At 49.9% G+C, this 21,963-nt stretch overlaps 1 protein-coding gene across 3 annotated transcripts in view; it reads left to right on the top strand.

Moving 5' to 3' along the window:
• Positions 1 to 3,668: 3,668 nt before the first annotated feature.
• The window catches only part of BAHCC1 (BAH domain and coiled-coil containing 1), a 42,680-nt gene continuing 24,385 nt past the window's right edge, over positions 3,669 to 21,963 (top strand). For all 3 annotated transcript variants that reach the window (XM_040330957.1, XM_040330958.1, XM_040330956.1), the window contains exons 1-5: positions 3,669 to 4,287; positions 11,867 to 12,060; positions 13,356 to 13,492; positions 14,748 to 14,858; positions 21,322 to 21,436. In XM_040330957.1, the coding sequence (XP_040186891.1) occupies positions 3,966 to 4,287; positions 11,867 to 12,060; positions 13,356 to 13,492; positions 14,748 to 14,858; positions 21,322 to 21,436 (879 nt within the window). In that variant the 5' untranslated portion in view covers positions 3,669 to 3,965. The remainder of the gene's footprint in view (positions 4,288 to 11,866; positions 12,061 to 13,355; positions 13,493 to 14,747; positions 14,859 to 21,321; positions 21,437 to 21,963) is intronic.

Below are 21,963 nucleotides of genomic sequence, written 5' to 3'. Positions count from 1 at the left end.
CTTTGGTTTTTGTAGATCGGACCAACAAATAGAACTTTTAATGTCTCTCGTCAATGGTCCTTTACTTCACTGTAAACATGGAGAAGCAGCTTATGGATTGGTTTCTATGGGCAATGAAAGGAGATCTCTCCCACGTTGGTGCTGTTGTATGTCAGTGTGGCATTTTGGAGCAGGCATTACACGGGGCTTGGCCCGAGGGTGGATATGATCTTCATTTGGCCATGCTGTCAAGATGGTGGAAGAAAGTAGGACTTTTAATGTCTACCCTAGATAATCATGTACTTCACTGGAAGCATAGAAAGTAGTAGAAAGCCTAAGGTTATAAGTCAACGTTGTGTCCTTAAGTAGTCCTTGCATGAGGCTAAGCCCCAAGGCCAGAGATGCTCTTCATTTAGCTATGCTGTCAAGATGGTGGACAAAAATATGACTTTTAATGTCTACCCTCGATGGTCCTTTTCTCCACTGGGAACAGGGAGAGCAGTTTTTAAATTGGTTGCTATGGGCAACGACAAGTAATTTTTCCCATGTTGGAGCCCAAAGTTTTATAAGTCTTTGAGTAGTCCATGCATGGGGCTAGGCCCCAAGGACAGAGATGCTCCTGATTTGGCCATGCTGTCAAGATGGTGGACGAAAATAGGACTTTTAATGTCTACCCTCGATGGTCCTGTACTCTACTAGGAACAGGGAGCAGTTTTTTAAATTGGTTGCTATGGGCAACGACAAGTAATCTTTCCCATGTTGGAGCCCAAAGTTTTATAAGTCTTTGAGTAGTCCATGCATGGGGCTAGGCCCCAAGGACAGAGATGCTCCTGATTTGGCCATATTGTCAAGAGGGTGGAGGAAGATGGGACTATTAACATCTACTGTTAATTGTTCTGGGCACATGGGAAAAACGTTTTTTCGATTGGTTGATATGGGTGACAAAGGATGTCTCCATTGTAAGTGCTGTGGGCATCCAAGGTTCTAAGTCAATGTGGTCCTTGCCCAGGGGTAGGCATGAGGAATAGATATGCTCTTTGTTTGACCATGGTGACAAGTGGGTGGAAGAAGATAGGACTTTAATGTCTACCATCAGTCGTCCTGCACTCCACTGGGAACGCGGAGAGAATTTTGTGGATTGGTTGCTATGGGCAACAATAAGGGACCTTTCCTTTTTGTTGGAACCCAGGTTTGTTAGTCAACGCGTTGTCCTTGAGTAGTCCTTGCACGGGGGCTAGGCCCCAACGACAGAGATGCTCTTCATGTGGCCATGCTGAGAACATGGTGGAAAAGAGATGTTAAAATTGCCATCTACTAGAAACATGGAGGGCAGTTTTTTTGGATTGGTTACTATGGGCAACAACACGGGCTCTTTCACTTGTTAGTGCTGTTGGCGCCCAAGGTTATAAGTCAATGTGGTCTCCTTGAGCAATCCTTGCACGGGCTTGAGGATGGATATGCTCTTCATTTGGCCATGCTGTCAAGAGGGTGGAAGAAGGCCATTAATAACCCTCTGACGACGGGTGGATTGGGGGGGGGGGGGGTGCTGGCAATGCGGGGCACCTTCAGAGCCTTTTACGAAAGAGCGAGATGCCATTTATTTCCCGCTCCTTAGTCTGTGTCAGCTGCATAAACACCCAGAAAACAGCCAGGGTAATGAATCCCGCAGCCGGCATCCATCTTCACAACTTGTCTAATCCATCCAGCCCCCTTCTGTCCATCCATCTTCCCCCATCTTCAATCACTCTCCCTCCCTTTCATGCAGTCTTCAGTTCATTTATCTAAGGCTTCCACAGTTCTGCTCTCCTTTTATCATTCTTCTCTTTTCTCCACCAACTGCATTCCTCATTGTCTGCCCTTCCCGTGTTACAGCCCCCCCCCCCCCCACTGGGGATTGCATGCTCGAAGGCCCGGTCGCGGTGGCGAATGCTGGATGGTTCCGAGACGGGCCTTGGGCCTTCGTAGTCGTGAAAAAATGAAACCCCGGCTAAAAGGCTCCTAGGCTGCCAACCCTGACCTCTGTCCCAGGATACCGTGGCAATCCGTGGCTTTGGTGTTCTCCAAGTCATTGACCCTGGGATGTAATTGCAGGGATCGGCAACTGGTTATATTGAAGCCAATGATGGGCCTCTGCAGTTGTTAAGTGAGGAGCTAAAGGTTTAAATTGGCCAATTCAGTTATTTATTTATTTTTTTAAAACTGCGTTGGCCTATGAAAAAATGTAAATATCCTTGCTGTCATTGGCTTCAGGCATGTATTGGCCATCGGGAGTTTCCCGGTGGGCCGATGGCTCGGTGGGCTGGTCAGGCGCAGTCCTGGAGCCTCTCGGACAGTGAGTGATCGCGATTTCACTCCTGTCACCAAGGAGCAGCTGCCGACACTTGCTGGAGAGAGGAAAAATGTCTCTTTTGGAGAGATTTAGATTTACTTCCTGTTGTGTTTTCAACTCTGGAAGTGAAGGGAAAACCAGCCAAAAAAGTACGGCTATAGATGCATTTTAATTGGATCCCCGGGATAATAAATTTATCGGTCATGTGGAATCTCGTGAGCTTTGTGTATTTCTTCCAGATCTGTGCGGTAATCCAGTGTGAGACTTCCTGTAATAAAGGCCGCTCACTGCTGCTCTCTCTCCTTGTGCATGGGGACTGGTCTTCTCTTCGCCCCCTTCTCTAGTGGGTGGAGCCTGCTGGGCCCCTCCCACAGCTCTGCTCGCTCTCCTTGTGCAGGGGGACTGGTCTTGTCTCCACCTACCTGTAGTGGGTGGAGCCTGCTGGGCCCCTCCCACAGCTCTGCTCTTTCTCCTTGTGCAGGGGGACTGGTCTGGTCTCCGCCCCTCTTGTAGTGGGTGGAGCCTGATGGACCCCTCCCACAGCCTTGATCGCGCTCTGTGCAGGGTGACCTGTCTGGTCTCCGCCTTCTATAGTGGGTGGAGCCTGATGGGCCCCTCCCACAGCTCTTCGCTCTCTTTGAGCGGTGTGTCTGGTTTCCGGTAGTAGGTGGAGCCTGATGGCCCCTCCCACAGCCTTGCTCTCTCCTTGGGCAGGGTGACTTGTCTGGTCTCCCCCTTCTCTTATAGTGGGTGGAGCCTAATGGGCCCCTCCAGCTCTGATTTATCTCCTTGTGCAGTGTGATTGGTCTTATCTCCGCCCCTCCTGTAGTAGGTGGAACCTGGTGGGCTCCTCACACAGCTCTGCTCTCTGCACAGGTTATGTACAGCACACAGTGATGTCACTGCTTCTTTCACTAGGTAATATCTGGGTATGTAAAGGCATTTGGTGCACCGGAGTAGATTTCGTCCTTTTTTTGGCTGTTTGAGGAAAATGTTTAGATCAAGGTTATGTTTGTACATGGGCCTAAAATAAATAAAAAAAAATAACAAATGTAAAAAAGTAACATTTTATTCTTGTAAGGAGAATCTTATTGACTTTTTTTTTTTTTTCTGCAGATCTGCTCCCGGATACACCTATCCAGATGTCGTCCAGTCCTATACCTCTCCGTCTCCCCCCACGTGCACTCCGCGGACCCCCGTGACACCGAAACTATGCAAACGCATCCACGGCGGCGGAACCCGAGCAGTCCAGGACGTTTACACCCTCTAAAAAATCCCCTGCAGCACCCCCGCCGCGGAGGAGCCGAGTGAGGCCAGCGAAGAGCTGCCTCGTTTAGGGGAGACGGACTTGAGCGAGGGAGTTATGTTAGCCAAGAAGCCTGCCAAGTCCCCGGACTGGCGGCGAAGCCGCCATTGGCGAGAGCCTGGACCAGCCTAAGGAGGACGCACCAGTGGCGGAAGAAGCGGAACCTGAGAACACCTTGGTGGAGGAGGCGAGGGGGGGCCCGACGACGGTTGTGGTTTTCAGGACCTTTCGGCGGAACAGTTGCCAAATATTTCGGAGGGTTCACCTGCCGCCCCATCGCCACCCCTATTGCAGCTGTTGTGGAGGAGGAGGAGGAGGAGGTAGGAGGAGAGGAGGAAGAGGTAAAGCAGGATGCGGTGGATCAGGCTTTGTTGCAGGACGTGGCGGAACATTTGGAGGCGGGAGAACCTCAGTGGAAGAGGAGGAGCTGTTTTCACATCTTCTTCTGCACCTTGTTCACCGGAGGTCACCGACCACCAGGAGGCCCTCTACAGCCTGGAAAGCCTCATAGCGGCCAGTATCTCCCTGGGGGATTTGCCCTCCGAGAGGACATGGGCTCCTTCCTTCCGGCCCAAACGTTTGTCCACAACCTCCAGCTCAGGGATCCATGGGATTGCTCTACTCAGCGAGACTCGCAGACCTGGCTCTACAGACCAGATGAAAGATGCGAAAGGTAAGACCCTCGCCCCTGGCTTTTTTAAATTATTTTGCACGCCAATTACACGGCAACTGAAGCGCCTCGGAAATGTTAAATGGAGTTGCATACAGGCATGGGCAGCAGGCAAGAGAATGGTCAGGATACAGGCGGAGGTCAGCAACACTGGAGCAGGCAGGTGAGCAGAGAACAAGCCTGGTCAGAGCAGGGTAGCTTTCAGTCTGGTCGGGGTGGGAGGTCTGGTCGGGGGGGTGGGAAGGTCTGGTTGGGGGGGGTGGGGGAAGGTCTGGTCGGGGGGGGGGGGAGGTCTGGTCGGGGGGGGGTGGGAAGGTCTGGTCGGGGGGGGGTGGGAAGGTCTGGTCGGGGGGGGTGGGAAGGTCTGGTCAGGGGGGGTGGAAGGTCTGGTCAGGGGGGGTTGGGAAGGTCTGGTCAGGGGGGTTGGGAAGGGTCTGGGTCAGGGGGGGTGGGAAGGTCTGGTCAGGGGGGTGGGAAGGTCTGGTCAGGGGGGGTGGGAAGGTCTGGTCAGGGGGGGTGGGAAGGTCTGGTCAGGGGGGTGGGAAGGTCTAGTCAGGGGGGTGGGAAGGTCTGGTCAGGGGGGTGGGAAGGTCTGGTCAGCTGTAGATCACACAACTGTTGCATCTAGTCCATTTGGCTCCAGTATCACGGTGGGTGCGCGCATGCATGTGCACATGACTATGCCCGTGGGCTTGTGCTTCTGTATGCGCCTTGAGCTTTCATCTGGAACAGTAATCAAACGACCTATGTAAGTACCGGAGTCTGATTTGATATCAGCCAATTGCAGTCTATTGTACAGCGGATCTCAGTCAGGGAGGGGGGAGGGGTCAAGGAACCAATAGCTGGTGCTGTGCAAGGACCACAATGATGGGAGACGAGAGCAGAGAGCTGAGCTCATCGTAGATCCGCTTCTCTTTCCATTGTCCAGTCACAGGGCGGGGAGGAGACCTGTAAGTGAAAGTGAAACTGCAGCAGAGAAAATCAGGTCTCCAATCTGGCCAGGCAGAACTGGTTTTTGGCAAGTAAAAACCTTTTGTCTCCCCCCATAACACAAGCCACATTGTGACTGAGGAGTCGGCCTTTGGGTTCCTGTATAATCTGCAGGTTTTCTCATTCCCTTCCCTGGTCATACAGTTTGCCCCTGTCAGTAGGTAGGTGGGCACTCCTGACAGTTACTGGTGAAAAGCGGAGACCAGAGATTTCTATTCCTAGGTGGGGAATAATGGAGAAGAATTGTACTTCCTGAGCTCATTAGAGGCCTGCAGGGAGGAGGAGAGAGCGGTGTGCTGAGAGCTTCTAAGAGAGAGGTTCTTCATTCCCCAGAAATTAATATTGCTCTCCCCCTCCCCCCCAGGGAGTATTCCACTCAAACACTGCAGCCTGGCCTCTAAGTGCAGCGTGTCACTTCATCACAGCCGCTAATGCCCCCCAGGGATTAACCCCCCAATACCCTGCAAAGCCCATCCAGAGAGCCTCCTACAGCGGAGGATGGGATACTCTTCCTGTTTACTGGTCACATTGTGAAGGAGTTTTATAATCTAGTGTTTTTCATGCGCCCCCCCTTTTTCTCTCGCCCTCTCCCGCCCTTTTTCTCTCGCGCTCTCCCCCCCTTTTTCTCTCGCGCTCTCCCCCCCTTTTTCTCTCGCGCTCTCCCCCCCTTTTTCTCTCGCACTCTCCCCCTTTTTTCTCTCGCGCTCTCCCCCCTTTCTCTCTCGCGCTCTCCCCCCTTTCTCTCTCGCGCTCTCCCCCCTTTCTCTCTCGCGCTCTCCCCCCTTTCTCTCTCGCGCTCTCCCCCCTTTCTCTCTCGCGCTCTCCCCCCTTTCTCTCTCGCGCTCTCCCCCCCTTTCTCTCTCGCGCTCTCCCCCCTTTCTCTCTCGCGCTCTCCCCCCCTTTCTCTCTCGCGCTCTCCCCCCCCTTCTCTCTCACGCTCTCCCCCCCCTTTCTCTCACGCTCTCCGCCCCCTTTCTCTCGTGCTCTCGCCCCCTCTTTCTCTCGCGCTCTCCCCCCCCCCTTTCTCTCGCGCTCCCCCCCCCTTCTCTCGCGCTCTCCCCCCCCTTCTCTCGCGCTCTCCCCCCCCTTTCTCTCGCGCTCTCCCCCCCTTTCTCTCGCGCTCTCCCCCCCCTTCTCTCGCGCTCTCCCCCCCCTTCTCTCGCGCTCTCCCCCCCTTCTCTCGCGCTCTCCCCCCCTCCTCCCTCCCCTCCCCCCCCTCCCCTCCCCCCCCCCTCCCCCCCTCCCCCCCCTCCCCCCCCCCCCCCCCCCCCCCCCTCCCCCCCCCCCCCTCCCCCCCCCCCCCCCCCCTCCCCCCCCCCCTCCCCCCCCCCCCCCCCCTTCCCCCCCTCCCCCCCCACTCCCTCGCCCCCCCCCCTCCCCCCCCCCCCCCCCCCCCTCCCCCCCCCTCCCCCCCCCCCCTCCCCCCCCCCCCCCCCCCCCCCCCCCCCCTCCCCTCTCCCCCCCCCCCCCCCCCTCCCCCCCCTCCCCCCCCCCTCCCCCCCCCCGCCTCCCCCCCCCCCCCTCCCCCCCCCCCCCCCCCCCCTCCCCCCCTCCCCCCCCCCCTCCCCCCTCCCCCCCCCCCGCCCTCTCCCCCCCCCCCCCCCCTCCCCCCTCCCCCACCCCCCCCCCCCCCCCCCCTCCCCCCCCCCCCCCCGCCCCCCCCCCCCCCCCCCCCCTCCCCCCCCCCCCCCCCCCTCCCCCCCCCCCCCCCCCCCCCCCCCCCCCTCCCTCCCCCCCCCCCCCCCCCCCCTCCCCCCCCCCCCCCCCTCCCCCCCCCCCCCCCCCCCCCCCCCCCCCGCCCCCTCCCCCCCCCCCCCCCCCCCCCCCTCCCCCCCCCCCCCCCTCCCCCCCCCCCCACCCCCCCCCTCCCCCCCCCCCCCCCCTCCCCCCCCCCCCCCCCCCTCCCCCCCCCCCCCCCCCCCCCCCCCCCCCCCCCCCCCCCCCCCCCCCTCCTCCCCCCCCCCCCCCCCCTCCCCCCCCCCCCCCCCCCCCCCCCCCCCCCCCCCCCCCCCCCCCCCCCTCCCCCCCCCCCCCCCCCCTCCCCCCCCCCCCCCCCCCCCCCCCCCCCCCCCCCCCCCCCCCTCCCCCCCCCCCCTCCCCCCCCCCCCCCCCCCCCCCCCCCCCCCCACGCTCTCCCCCCCCTTTCTCTCACGCTCTCCCCCCCCCTTTCTCTCACGCTCTCCCCCCCCTTTCTCTCACGCTCTCCCCCCCCCTTTCTCTCACGCTCTCCCCCCCCCTTTCTCTCACGCTCTCCCCCCCCCTCTCCCACGCTCCCCCCCCTTTCTCTCACGCTCCCCCCCCCCTTCTCTCACGCTCTCCCCCCCCCCTTTCTCTCACGCTCTCCCCCCCCCCCTTTCTCTCGCGCTCTCCCCTCCTCCCCCCTCTTTCTCTCGCGCTCTCCCCTCCTCCCCCCTCTTTCTCTCGCGCTCTCCCCTCCTCCCCCCTCTTTCTCTCGCGCTCTCCCCTCCTCCCCCTCTTTCTCTCGCGCTCTCCCCTCCTCCCCCTCTTTCTCCCGCGCTCTCCCCTCCTCCCCCTCTTTCTCTCGCGCTCTCCCCTCCTCCCCCTCTTTCTCTCGCGCTCTCCCCTCCTCCCCCCTCTTTCTCTCGCGCTCTCCCCTCTCTCCCCCCACCCTCTTTCTCTTGCGCTCTCTCCCCCCACCCTCTTTCTCTTGCGCTCTCTCCCCCCACCCTCTTTCTCTTGCGCTCTCTCCCCCCACCCTCTTTCTCTTGCGCTCTCTCCCCCCACCCTCTTTCTCTTGCGCTCTCTCCCCCCACCCTCTTTCTCTTGCGCTCTCTCCCCCCACCCTCTTTCTCTCGCGCTCTCCCCTCCCCCCCCTCTTTCTCTCGCTCTAGGTTTTCTGGCTTTTTTTTTATTCCTATTTAGGAAATGTTTTATTTCACAAATTCTGTATTGAAATTTCATGAATGAAGACCTGATCAGCAATAAAACCCGCCGGGTTCTAATCCTTCGCGGCGTTATCCTAAACACAAACAACCTATAATCCTTATTATCTATAATCCTCTTACACTTTTTGCTTTATCATAAGATTCTGACTATTCGCCAAGATCCTCCGATCTTTTCTGAATTGTTCCTCCGACCGCGGCGCCGCCCGCGACTTGTTGGAGTCTTTTGGCCAAGGTGCTCGCCATACACACGGGTGTCAAGTGTTCACACTTACAAGCCCAAACTGTGGCATACTAGAGAGCCACCACCATAGGTACCCATGGCATTGCCAGCACTTCCCAACACAAGCAGCCCATGTCCTGTCAGATAAGGACTTTAACATTACGTAGCCCTCGGCTTTCTGAGCCCTTATCTGAAATATGTTCCAAGTGTAGGAAGGTTGTTGAGCTGCGGTCCTTGGGTGCTCTGATGATCTATCCATGGCATTGCCAACATTTCTTCTAACAAGCAGCCCATCTCAGTACACTGCTCAGATAAGGGCTTTCGCCATTACACAGCCCTCAGCTCTCTGGATGCTACAACCCTCATCTGAAATCATCTGTACTAAGGCAGACTAGTTGTTTAGCTGGAGCCATTGATCTGGTAACGGAATAGTTATCCATAGCATTGCCAGCACTTCCTCTACAGAGTCAGTCTGGGCATGGCTGTGCCCAGATAAGGGCTTTGACATTGTACAGCCCTCAGCTCTCTAGGTGGTTGGGCCCTATCTGAAATCATCTGCAAAAATCCAGGCTGATTGTTGAGCTGCAGCCATAGATGTTCTGCAAAGGAATAGGAATCCATGGCATTGCCAGCACTTCTAATCGGCAGTCTGCCTCAGCCCCGCTGTACCCAGATACGGGCTTAGGCATCACACAGCCCTCAGCTAGCTGGATGCTTGAGTCATCTACACTAAGGCAGGTTGGTTGTTGAGCTGCAACCATAGATTTTCTGCTAATGGAATAGGAATCCATGGCATCGCCAGCAGTTGGTCCCAGCCCGGCTGTACCCAGATAAGGGCTTAGGCATCACACAGCCCTCAGCTATCTGGATGCTTGAGCCATCTACACCATGGCAGGCTGGCTGTTGAGCTGCAGCCATAGAGGCTCTTCTAATGGAATAGGAATCCATGGCATTGCCAGCAGTTGGTCCCAGCCCGGCTGTACCCAGATAAGGGCTTAGGCATCACACAGCCCTCAGCTATCTGGATGCTTGAGCCATCTACACCATGGCAGGCTGGCTGTTGAGCTGCAGCCATAGAGGTTCTTCTAATGGAATAGGAATCTGTGGCATTGCCAGCAGTCCAAGCCTGGTTGTACCCAGATAAGGACTAGGGCATGGCACAGCCCTCGGCTATCTAGATGCTTGAGCCATCTACACTAAGGCAGGAGGGTTGTTTGCTAATGGTATAGGAGTCCATGGCATTGCCAGCAGTCGGGTCCAGCTGTACCAAGAGAAGGGCTCGGGCATCACACAGCCCACAGCTATCTACATGCTTGAGCCATCTACACTGAGGCAGGCTAGTTTGTTCGCTAATGGAATAGGAGATCATGGCATCACCAGTAGTTGGTCTCAGCCTGGCTGTACCCAGATAAGGTCTCGGGCATCGCACAGCCCTCAGCTCTCCCGAGGGCCGTAAACCACGACTCCTCCTTCCGTAAGAATCTACCCAAAGCCCATTTGGCCTTCTCGGCTCTGGTGTGCTTTTTTTTTTTTTGCTTTGCCTGACAGATGAGGAATTGCGCGGAGCGATGAAGGGAGTGATAATTACAGCTGCATATTCTAGTCCAGCCCCTCGCAGCGAGTGTCCCGGGAGTCGTTGGAAGTAGTGCGTTGTCAGTTGTAAGACAGATGAGCACACATGTGCCGCGCAGCGATTTCACACAGGAAGCCGAACGTAAATAGGCCAATGTTCTCAGAGTAGCTTTTAGCATCGATCCGCTCTCACCGTAGCGCGCAGAGTAATGAGCAGATATGAGGGGGGGGGATGGGGCATTAAGCGCACTCGCTCGGCCATCTTTATGGCTGACGGTGAGGATAACTGCCGAATGTTCCGGAGGGACCTCCACACCTCTCCTTGCACCTGCTGGTTAGGCAGAAATGGGTTCTTTTATGGGCCGCCTATATATATATACCGTATTTATCGGGCTATAACGCGCCCTGGCGTATAGCGCGCACCCCCGAACTTGAAGGAAGATTCCTGCAAAAAAAAAAAAAATACTTAGTTTGGATGCCCCTCGTCGGTGTCTTGCCCGTCGTCCATCGACAGTCTCATCCGGTCCAGCGTCCTTCTGCGGCCATCCCTGCTCGATCCCTGCTTCCCGCGCTGTGTTCGAACCACTGCGCCGACATATATCGAGCGGAGTACACTCTGGTACAGTCGGGCGGGCTCGGCTCCTCTCGCGTAAAGGACGCACAGGCCGTGACCGCGAGAGCCGAGCCTGCCCGACTATACCCGAGTGTACTGCGCTCGGTATATGTCGGCGCAGTGGTTCGAACAAAGCACGGGTATCGGCGTATATCGCGCACCCATGATTTTGCCCTGATTCGGGGCAAAAAAGTGCGTGGTATACGCCGATAAATACGGTATATATATTTCTATTACTCGGTCCGATGAAGCCATGCTGTTAAACAAAGCGCACTGGCATACTACCCTATTCTCTGAGCCGAAGGAGGATGGAGACTTTTTTTTAAAAATTTTGGCACCAAAATCTTCTTCCCTGACTTTGAATCTTTCCCCTTTAATTAAATACCTTGTTATGATAGGTGTGCCAGTTGTGCCCAGGCACACCCTAATCACCCTGTGCAACATAGATTCCCCCTACTGCCCTGGTTCTAATTTCTCCCCTAGACTGCTAGACTGGAGAGGATTGCGAAGGATTTAAGGGGCCGATACTCCTGTGCTAGACTGAAGGTGAAGGATAGAGGGAGGATTTAAAGGGCCGGTACACCTGTGCAAGACAAAGGGAGGATAGAGGGATTATTTAAAGGGCCGGTACACCTGTGCTAGACTAAAGGTGAGGGCTGGAGGGAGGATTTAAAGGGCCGGTACACCCGTAAAAGACGAAGGGAGGATAGAGGTATTATTTAAAGGGCTACACCTGTGCTAGACTGAAGGTGAGGGATATAGGGATTTTTTTTAAAGAACCGGTACACCTGTGCAACACTTAAGGTGAGGCATAGAGCGATTATTTAAAGGGCCGGTACACCTGTGCAAGGCTGGAGGGCAGGCCGGAGTTGTGACTTGTTCTTAACCGCCCCGTGGGTGGGAATGATCGGCGATCATGTGGCCATTGTAATTGTGTCAATCTCTGTTTTTGACCGCTCGGTCTCTGTGCTGGGAGTGCGCGGTCATCGGCCTGCCAAGTGAGGCGTATATATGTGACGTGTGAGCGGTAAAGCCGACCCTTCTGCTGCTGTTACTTGGGCAACAAAAGGTTAAAAAAATAAATAATGATCCTGTAGTTTGATGCATTGTGTTTGTAGATTGTATTGTGTGTTCTCTAGGAAAGTGTCGGGAGGAATCCTCCCCAGGGGGGAGGGGTGGATATGATGAAACGCGTCTCTGGTGTACGGGGACGCGCGGCGTGTTTTTTGTATCTTCACCTGCCGATTTTTAATGAATCCCGCTCTTCCTTCCTCCCTCCAGCCGGTGAAGATGACGATTTGTCGGTTTCGGATCTTCAAGTCTTCGCCACCATTGCTGCTGCCTGGTCGCTGGCCGAAGCGGATACTCCGGATGGTGCTAAACCAGCGTGTCACCTGACCTGCTGCCCCGCCGCCGCTCCTCCGCGCGTCCGCCTGTCCCGCAGGACGTACAGCTGGACGCCCAAAACCAAACCGGTGAGCCGATCGTTGTGTCTGACGCCCTGCAGGCCGAATAATCGCATCATCCAATGATTTCCATCAATAAGCCGCGCTGGTTTGGGCTCAGCGGTTCTCACAGCCAGGAAACCGAGAATTTTAGATGGTCGTTACTGACGGCCCCGCCTATTTCTGCGGCTTTTAATATCAAAGTGGACCTGTCAGTAACTTTACAAGTCTGTATAAATAAATAAATCCGTCACATTCGAATGTACAGCAACAGTATCCTTCATTAAAGCGCCAGTCAGTGACATTGTCTAGGCATTTCCTCAGTCTCCCCTCCCCCCCAGGAAACTCTTCCTCCTCCTACTACAAAGTTAAAATATACAGTCTGATTGCTGGGGGGAGGGGAGATCACTGGGGGGAGGGGAGACCCGAGGAAAATGTTCCTCCTCCTTTTACAAAATTACAATGTACAGTCTGATCACTGGGGGGACGGGAGACTGTAACTTTGTAGAAGCTGGGGGAAACATTTCCTCAGTCTCCCCTCCCCCCAGTGATCAGACTGTACATTGTAACTTTGTAGAAGCTGGGGGAAGCATTTCCTCAATGTACAGTCTGGTCACTGTACAAAGAGGTTTGTCCTCCTCCTCCTCCTCCTCCTCCTCCTCCTCCTCCTCCTCCTTCCTCTGCTTCCTCCTCCTCCTTCCTCTGCTTCCTCCTCCTCCTTCCTCCTCCTCCTTCCTCCTCCTCCCTCTGCTTCCTCCTCCTCCTCCTGCTTCCTCCTCCTGCTTCCTCCTCCTCCTCCTCTTCCTCTGCTTCCTCTGAGCCTCCTCTTCCTCTTCCTCCTCCTCCTTCCTCTGCTTCCTCTGAGCCTCCTCCTTCCTCTTCCTCCTCTTCCTCCTCTTCCTCCTCTTCCTCCTCCTCCTCCTCCTCCTCCTCCTCCTCCTCCTCCTCCTCCTCCTCCAAATTTAAACATGTACAGTCTGATCACTGGGGGAGGGGAGACTGAGGAAATTCTTCCCCCCTCCTACAAAGTTAGTCACCCCCTCCCCCAGTGATCAGACTGTACGTTGTAACTTTTTGTAGGAGGTGCCTTGCCATTCTAGTCTATGGGGCTGTGTGTTTCTATTGATGCACACAGTGTAGGGAGACGCAACTCTACTCCAAGCATGGGTTACCCCCCATAGGATGCTGCAAGAGGAAGAAGCCACTCTAAGTCAAGAGACCTGGGGGCAAATGTCATGTGACCGGCTGATACTGGAATAAAAGTGACTAGGCTTTTGGACCTCTTCGTTACTAATGACCGTTTTTCCCCCCTCCCCCATACACAGGTGTGTCCACTCAAGGCCGCCATTGATAACCTGGACACTCAGGAGGTGGAGATGCGGATGAAGCTGGCGGAGATTCAGCGGCGGTACAAGGAAAAGCAGAGGGAGCTCGCCAAACTACAGAGACGGCACGACCACGAGTGAGTGAACACCAGGCGACCCGAAACCAGACCCATTGCTCAGTCCGGGGCCCCACACATGGTGGGATCTGGATCTGTGCTGCCTCTACTGACCAATTTGATTTCCTACAAGAATTCCCGGGTAGAGAGGAACAATCTTATTGGTTGATTTGGGCAACACAGAGACCTCCTGGGAAAAAAAGTTCTGGAATTGGGGGGTGGTCTGTAAAGCTACCAAGTTTTAGTCCCCACAATGGTGAGAGCGCCACAAGTTTGTAACCAATCCATTATCCGTTTTATTATTCTTGATAACGGATCAGAAGGTAAAACCGCATTTCGGGGACTCGCAACTCCTTCATCAGGGCTTGGATGTTGCTGTTGATAGGGGAGAATACTGGGCAATAACCAATGGCAATGTTAGAAACCTGACAAAGGGGTGTGAGCCCCTGAAACGCGCTGCATTTTCCTTCTGCTTTTTCAACGTGTTCACAGCTCTTTCGTTAGGGCTTGGATTTCAGTGACGATGGGAGAAAATACTGCACAATAATAACCAATGGCAAGGATTTGAAAAGTGGTAGCACCCTGATGAAGGGGGGCCTCCAAAACGTGTTGGAATTTCTTCTGCTTTGCCAACATGTTTCTGGGGCTCACGGCTCTTTTATAGGGGCACGGAGGCTGGTAGTGATGGGAGAAAATTACTGGAGTGTAATAACCGATAGCAAGAATTAAAAAAAGTTGCAGTGGTGGAAACCTAACAAAGAGGTGTGAGCCCCCGAAACATGTTGGTTTTTCCTTCTGCTTTGCCAACCTGTTTCTGGGGCTCACAACTCCTTCATTAGGGCTTGGATTTCAGTGGTGATGGGAGAAAATACTGGACAATAATAACCAATGGCAAGGATTTGAAAAGTGGCAGTGGTGGCACCCTGATAAAGGATGAGTTGTGAGCCCCCGAAACATGTTGGTTTTTCCTTCTGTTTCTGGGGCTCATGGCTCCTGTATAGGGGATTGGAGGCTGGTGGTGATGGGAGAAAATTTTGGACTGTAATAACAAATAGCAAGTGGCAATTAGAAAAGTGGCAGTGGTAGAGACCCGACAAAGGGGTGTGAGCTACCGAAACACTTTGCATTTTCCTTCTGTTTTGCCAGCCTGTTTCTGGGGCGCACACCCCTTTGTTAGGTTTCCACCACTGCAAATTTTCTAATTCTTGTATGCTGGTGGCGATGGGAGGAAAGCTTGGATTTGTTACTGATCTTCCGTTGTCCCTTCTTCCCGCAGCAAGGAGGAGATTTCCAGGAGTCCCGTGCGACGAGGTCCGGGAAGGCCCAGAAAACGGCCGCACTGCCGCGTCCCCTCCTCGCTTCGGCCGTACGACAACAAGAAGCCCAAGTAAGTTGCGTCAGAGCCCCTTCTTCAGAAAAAAATGATTGTTGGGGGTGGAAGATGATGGGCTGAAGCGGCGTCCTCCTTCCCTCCCTTCAGACCCGTTCTCTGCCGACCACAATGTAAATATTGCATGGATGTATCTTCTCCCCCGAGGGGCCAATCAGCAGCCTGCTTTCCCTTTCATCATGAAAGATGTGCGCTCTTTATTTTTTTTTTTTAATAAGCTGTGTGCTTTGTGTGTTTTATTATCTAAAAAAAAAATAGTTTCATTATACTTCCTCTTCCTTGTTGTTCATCTCACAAAAGTTGCGCCCCATCCTGTGCCATGCAAGCCACCTCTGGTCACAGGAAGTGGCTGAAAATTTTATATATTTGTATATATATATATATATATATATATATATATATATATATATATATATTTATATATTTATATATATATATATATATATATATATATATATATATATATATATATATATTTATATATTTATATATATATATTTATATATATATATTTATATATATATATTTATATATATATATATTTATATATATATTTATATATATATTTATTTATATATATATTTATTTATATATATATATATATTTATTTATTTATATATATATATATATATTTATTTATATATATATATATTTATTTATATATATATATATATATTTATTTATATATATATATATATTTATTTATTTATATATATATATATATTTATTTATATATATATATATATATATTTATTTATATATATATATATATATATATATTTATATATATATATATATATATATATATATATTTATTTATATATATATATATATATATTTATTTATATATATATATATATATTTATTTATATATATATATATATATATTTATTTATATATATATATATATATATTTATTTATATATATATATATATATATTTATTTATATTTATATATATATATATTTATTTATATTTATATATATATATTTATTTATATTTATATATATATATTTATTTATATTTATATATATATATTTATTTATATATAATTTTTTTTTTTTGATAAATGTAAAAACTATTTCCATCCAACCCCTGCAGCCATTACAAACTCAGGTGACGCCACACTCCTTCCGTTATAAAGAATAAAATGGCGAGTGGCCCCCCCATTACCCTCTAGCAGTGCCAATTTTGAACCCATTTTTTTTTTCAGCCCCTACCAAAAAAATAAATAAAATTAAAATCTATTTCCGGAGTTCTCCTTTATTTTTATGTCCCCGTATTATCCCTCCAGTCATGTTTGCTGTCTGTTTTCAGGATGGCGAAGGGAGGGGAGAGGAGGAGGGGTGGTGGGTGTTCATCCCAGAAAAGTGGCGCACAGCGCGGCGGCCCCAGCCTGTGCCATGCAAGCCGCCTCTGGTCACATTATGGTGCCGCTGACTGGTTCCAGTGCACAGCTATTACCCATTAACCGCCTGGTGCAGCTATTCTGGCACTCGCGGGCCCCGTATAATTGTCCTCCTCTGCTACAAATTGCCTCTCCCAGCAGAGCCATTTGCATAAATCCTCCGCGCTCGTCCAAACGCGATTGGAGAGCGCGCAATGCATCAAGCACCATGATTTGGTAATAATAGTTAAATCTCCACTAAATGGCTCCCTCAATTAAGATGGAGGGAAGGGGGGGGGGGGATAAATGTGCGGCTTTATGTCAGAAAACATTAGAAAATGTTGCTCAGTTGGAGAAAAAGAAACACATTTTCATCAAAAAAAGAAGCTGCGTCGGACAAGGAAAGGGGGAGGGTGGGGGGGGGACACCGCTTACAACGCCGTGATTACTACATGGTAGATCTTCTATGAGTGAGGAAGGCGCGGTGTACCAAGAAGATCTGGAAAATCATACTTGGATTTTGCTTTAAATGCTGAGCTACTAGCAATAAAAAATAATTATTTACCCTGCCTTAGTCTAAACTGCTAAATGAGCTGCCCTTTCCAGAGCCCATGTTGGCGAGGGGTCCACCAGCGGAGCCCCCTTGTTGGCGAGGGGTCCACCAGCGGAGCCCCCTTGTTGGCGAGGGGTCCACCACAACATTAAGCAGGTCAACTGCACCCATCTACACTACTTCATTGAAGTCCATGAGAATCCCGCCTTCCGTGTGTTCCATAACTCGGAGCCAACAAAGGGTCTCCTAACTTTCCTCCTTAATGGTGCTTCTTCTTTATGGCCTTCAAGAATGAGGCCACCCCTGTTCACAGAGGTTCCCCCTTCATACTCTTCCTCATTGGCCCTCTGTGATATAACCATTGCTCTCTCCCTTCTGGCTCGATGTGGGCTATGAGCTAGTAGGCCAAGAGCACCGATAGTTGCCTAGCAACCCCCCTTTTTCCATTCCTCCCTGCTGTTTGGTGAATTTCGGCACAGTGTGATATGCTGGAGATGGAAACTAAGGTGATGGAGCCGAGGCAACCTTTCATCCCGAATCGTAAAACTTCTATTAACGTTCCGCTACTGCAAGAACAAAGGTCGTCGTTACGGTCTTAGCTCCTCGTCCAAATTTTTTTTTTCTTCTTCCATAGCGGACTATGGAGACCCTCTCAAGACCATCCTGAATTATTGATGCTTTTAATTTATTAATGCATCGCCATTAATGCATGGAGCACTCTACAAGCTTGCAAAAGAAAAAAAAAACACGCAGGAGGAGTGCAAGGTAACGCAACCGGCAAAAGTGCTGGGGCCCTCTGCGAGCTCTCTGAATATTTCATGAGATGGTGAGGCTTCGGCCTGCGAGGCTCCACCGCAAGAGTTAAATCGTTCCAGCTGAGATTCCAATGCGGATTTAAAAGGCTTTGATGGCTCTGCCTGCAGGAGGTTCCTTCTTCTGCAGATTTAAAAAGCTAGATGAAATCCTCTCCCCGAGAAGCGCAGTCTGCACAGAAATCCCCTGTGGTCACAATGACCTCCCGTCTACCTTTTTCTGGTAGCCTCGACTCCATGGCCTGGCCCCCCAATGCCACAGAGTTGGCGATTAAACGCATGCAGCTATCATCGTAGCCATCTTACCATTGATCGCCGTGTCGGGTCAACAATAATGCTGAATCACTTGGCCACGTCTTGTGTTTTCGTGCCTGACGACTTTCCATTTCGCAACGTTGTTCACACACTACGCAACCCAATGGTTTCTTAGGTTTTCGGAGATTCTATCTGTAAGCTCTCATTGCCTGCATTTCTTGGTCCACCATGATTGAATTTGGTCTCCTAGATGGATTTAAGATGAGCACTTTCTTGGGCAAAACTTGCCACTTGTGTTCCAGAGAACCTTAAACCTTGTGGAGGACCAGCGACCAAATACTAGTGTTGGGTGGACAGTTCCTTTTTAAAATGGCTACAGAAAATCCACCCTCTGGGGTGGATCATATGGGTTGTATCTACTCTAGCTTCTTGGATCTCTTATAACTACAACATTTCGAGTCTTTAAATTCCGTTTGGAGTTGTCAAGGATAACACCAATTTTTGTTAAATCTAAAAGACTAAAAACAATTCACATACTTACATAGTCTCTTGGAGCTCATAGAAATATGAAGTACAACTCAACCAGTATCCACCCCAGATCCTGAAGAATCAAGGTCTACTTTTTCCTGCCTAGCTTTGCCATCTGGCCCAGTATTTTACCAGATGGGCTGGTAAAAATGGGGCTTCCTACCAACATTGCCAAAAATAGAGGCATCAAGTCCTTCTTTTGCACCTTTTGGTCACTCAACATCATCTTAGAGGAGACAGTCACCTTTTAGCATTAGTATGTACAAGAGAGTATTCTGGTACCAAGGTCTGCCTAGTTAAAGGATCTTGGTGCTGGAATTTTTTTAAGACGTACGTTTTTTCCAAAGCTGGAAACCACTTACTGAGAAACTCTTGTCTTCCTCTAGGAGATGGTAGTGGTGGCAAGCATAGCTCCTAACCATCCATCCATTTTTTTTATTTTTATTTTTTTGGAACCAAATCCCTCTGTTCTACATTCCTCCTTGGTTGTTCCTTTTTCTGAATTGATCTATAGACCTCTATAACAAAATGTTTCTATTTACTACTAAGTGTTTTAAATCTCTCTTTACAGAGCAAGTCTGATTGCATGTAAGCAGCTACCACTAGATATACCATGACCTGGATCCATGAGAGCAACTACTACTAGAAATACCATGGCTTGGATCCATGAGACTTACTACTAAATATACCATGACCTGGATCCATGAGACCAACTACTACTAGATATACCATGACTTGGATCCACAAGACCAACTACTACTAGATATACCATGACTTGGATCCACAAGACCAACAACTACTAGATATACCATGACCTGAGTCCATGAGACTTACTACTAGATATACCATGACCTGGATCCATGAGACCTACTACTAGATATACCATGACCTGGATCCATGAGACCTACTACTAGATATACCATGACTTGGATCCACAAGACCAACAACTACTAGATATACCATGACCTGGATCCATGAGACCAACTACTAGATATACCATGACCTGGATCCATGAGGCCTACTACTACTAGATATACCATGACCTGGATCCATGAGACCAACTACTACTAGATATACAGTAGCACCCTCTTGTTTTGAAAAGTCAGTACAAAGGAAAAGTAGTGGTAGCAAAAAAAACTTGCAGGTTCAACCAATCATTTAGTCTATTCTTTTGGGTCACATTGTTGGGAGTACTGTAGAAGGGTTGTCCTTTCCTTTTGTGCAAGGACTTCCTTGTCTTAGAAGATTGAGAGATCTGTTATGAGACCAAAAGCTGGGTAATAGTAGGAATTTGGGTCGTAAAGATGAGATTGCCCCCATTTCTTGGCAACAATGTGAACATTGTCATCACTTTTCCCTTTAATTATTTGGTAAGGAGCCTCATTTTTTTTTCTGGCCCAGCTGGTAACATATAAGCCAGATGGTAATCCTCGGTAGGGGAACACACTTGATCTGGTCCTCTGAAAGCTTTTATATGATGATAGAAGATCGCAAATAGATCCGCAGAATTCCGATCCATCCTTATGGGATGTGACAGTCCCTCCTCTCTAGCGTGTTTTCAGAAAAGCCCCCCCGACTGTCTGAATGAGTTGGAATAAATTAGACTGGGATGTGCGTTCCCTGCGATGGGGGATTCCCGCAGCCCTCCCCGTTTGCTGGAATTTGGCACACGAAGGTGAGGTTAACAGCGGCGCAAAGAGGGGGGCGGTGGGGAGGGATCTTCTCCCTGGCTAGAGACACATCTCTGTGCTGAAGGGTGTTTGGAAGTGACAACTCTCACGCAGGTTCCTCGCTGTATTCCCGCTGTGCGCGCCACTTCCAGTGTGTACCTGCTAACGGGAACGTCTGTCTTCTGCGCTTTCCTAACAGAGACATTAATGCCGGTGGAGGTGATTCACAAACCTGCGTGGGCTTATAAGATCAAAGAATAAGAAATAAAGCCTATCATTTTTTTTTTATAAATATATATATATATATGCTTTTTTTTTTTTTTTATCTTTGTTTTTGTTTTTATTTATCTCCCTTTTTTTTTTTCTTTTTTTTTTTTTTTTTAAAGTGTATGTACATCCGAACAATAAACTCCTTATTTGCTTCCTTTTGATCTCTTATATATTATGTTGACAGCCTGTTGGTTGTTGAGATGAGAAGGGGATGGATTCACTCGTTTAGCAAAAGACAAATAGGCAGGGCTGACACCACCCAGTCCACAACCATAAATCGGGAGCTGAGTGCATCCCCCGTGCATCAACGCGTATTTTCCTTTTCTCGCAGAGTCTTTTTTTTAAAAAAACTAAGCTTTTTTTTCAATTAGGCTTTAATAAAACTTGGAAGCTGATTGGTTTCTGTGCAAAGTTGCACCAGATTTTGCACGCTCCAGTTTTAGTAAATACCCCCCCCCCCTTAATGTTTAATAAATCTCAATATTGATACTAGCAGCACCTATAAAATCATGCTTATTTTTTTATTAAAACCATAGTAAAGAGTAGTAGTAATATAAAATAATTTCTGTAAAAAATTATGAGAAATTCTAAAAATTATTATACGAATTATAATTTACAGAATGTATTGACAGAATTTATTTGTAGTATTTTTTTTATTATTATTCTTATTATTCTTATTATCATTATTATTATACTACTAGTACCTTTTACAGAATGTATTTAGAAAATGTATTTTTTTTTTTTTTTTAATTATGATTTTTATTGAGAGAATGTATTATTATTTGAACCTTCTGCAGCCATTGTTGTGTTTTGTTTGCCATATGAGTGTTTATTGTCTGGCGCTTGCTGAAAATTGATTGCGTTTTTTTTTTGTTTTTTTTTTATGGAATTCCTTTGTAGCCTTAAACCCAATCAGAAACACCAGAGTACTGAGGAAAATGTTGATTTACATATTTAAGTGTTTTTTTTTTTTTTTTTTTTTAAGGTCTCTGAGTAGAAGCCTGAGCCTCCTGTGCGCTGAGCTGCGCGGCGATGGGGAGCCGAAGAAGAAGAAAAGTAAAACATCGGAGGAGAGTTACAGCGACGCGGATCACAAAGCGGTAGGTTGTTCTAATGATGGGCGATGGCGGGTTGTATCCCACCTTACAGCAAACTTTTCCTCCAGCTCCAATACACAGTGTATATACCCAACAACACTGTATATATCTGTGTGTGTGTGTGTGTATGTATATATGTATACACACACACATTTTTTTTAAAGAGTAACTCCGCTTTTGTTGAGAAATAAATCCCTCCCCCTCTAGGTGATCCTCTGTACAGGAATTGTAACAAACTTTCTAGCAGATTCCGACCTTTTGTTGTTGTGAAGTAAATCCCTGTGTGTTTTTCTGTGTCCATGTGGAAAGAGAATCCAATGGGTAGTGGTTTCATAATTATCAGCTGCTGCACCTGCAGGGTTCTAATGAGGAAAGCGGCATGGTCTGCATCCCTTTTTAGATGCTGTTTCCTGTTGAAGTATCTCCCCCAAAATGACGTTTGTGTTGCAGAGGATGCCCAAAATCTGACTTGTATCTTAGTGCAGACTTCTGGGAAAATCAGTGAGCCAATCGCACAAGCAGGAAATTAC

This window comes from Rana temporaria, chromosome 12 (genome assembly GCF_905171775.1).
Source record: "Rana temporaria chromosome 12, aRanTem1.1, whole genome shotgun sequence".
NCBI classification, from domain to species: Eukaryota; Metazoa; Chordata; class Amphibia; order Anura; family Ranidae; genus Rana; species Rana temporaria.
The sequence above is the reverse complement of the archived record's forward strand: the minus strand, read 5'-3'. Positions and strand labels throughout refer to the sequence as shown.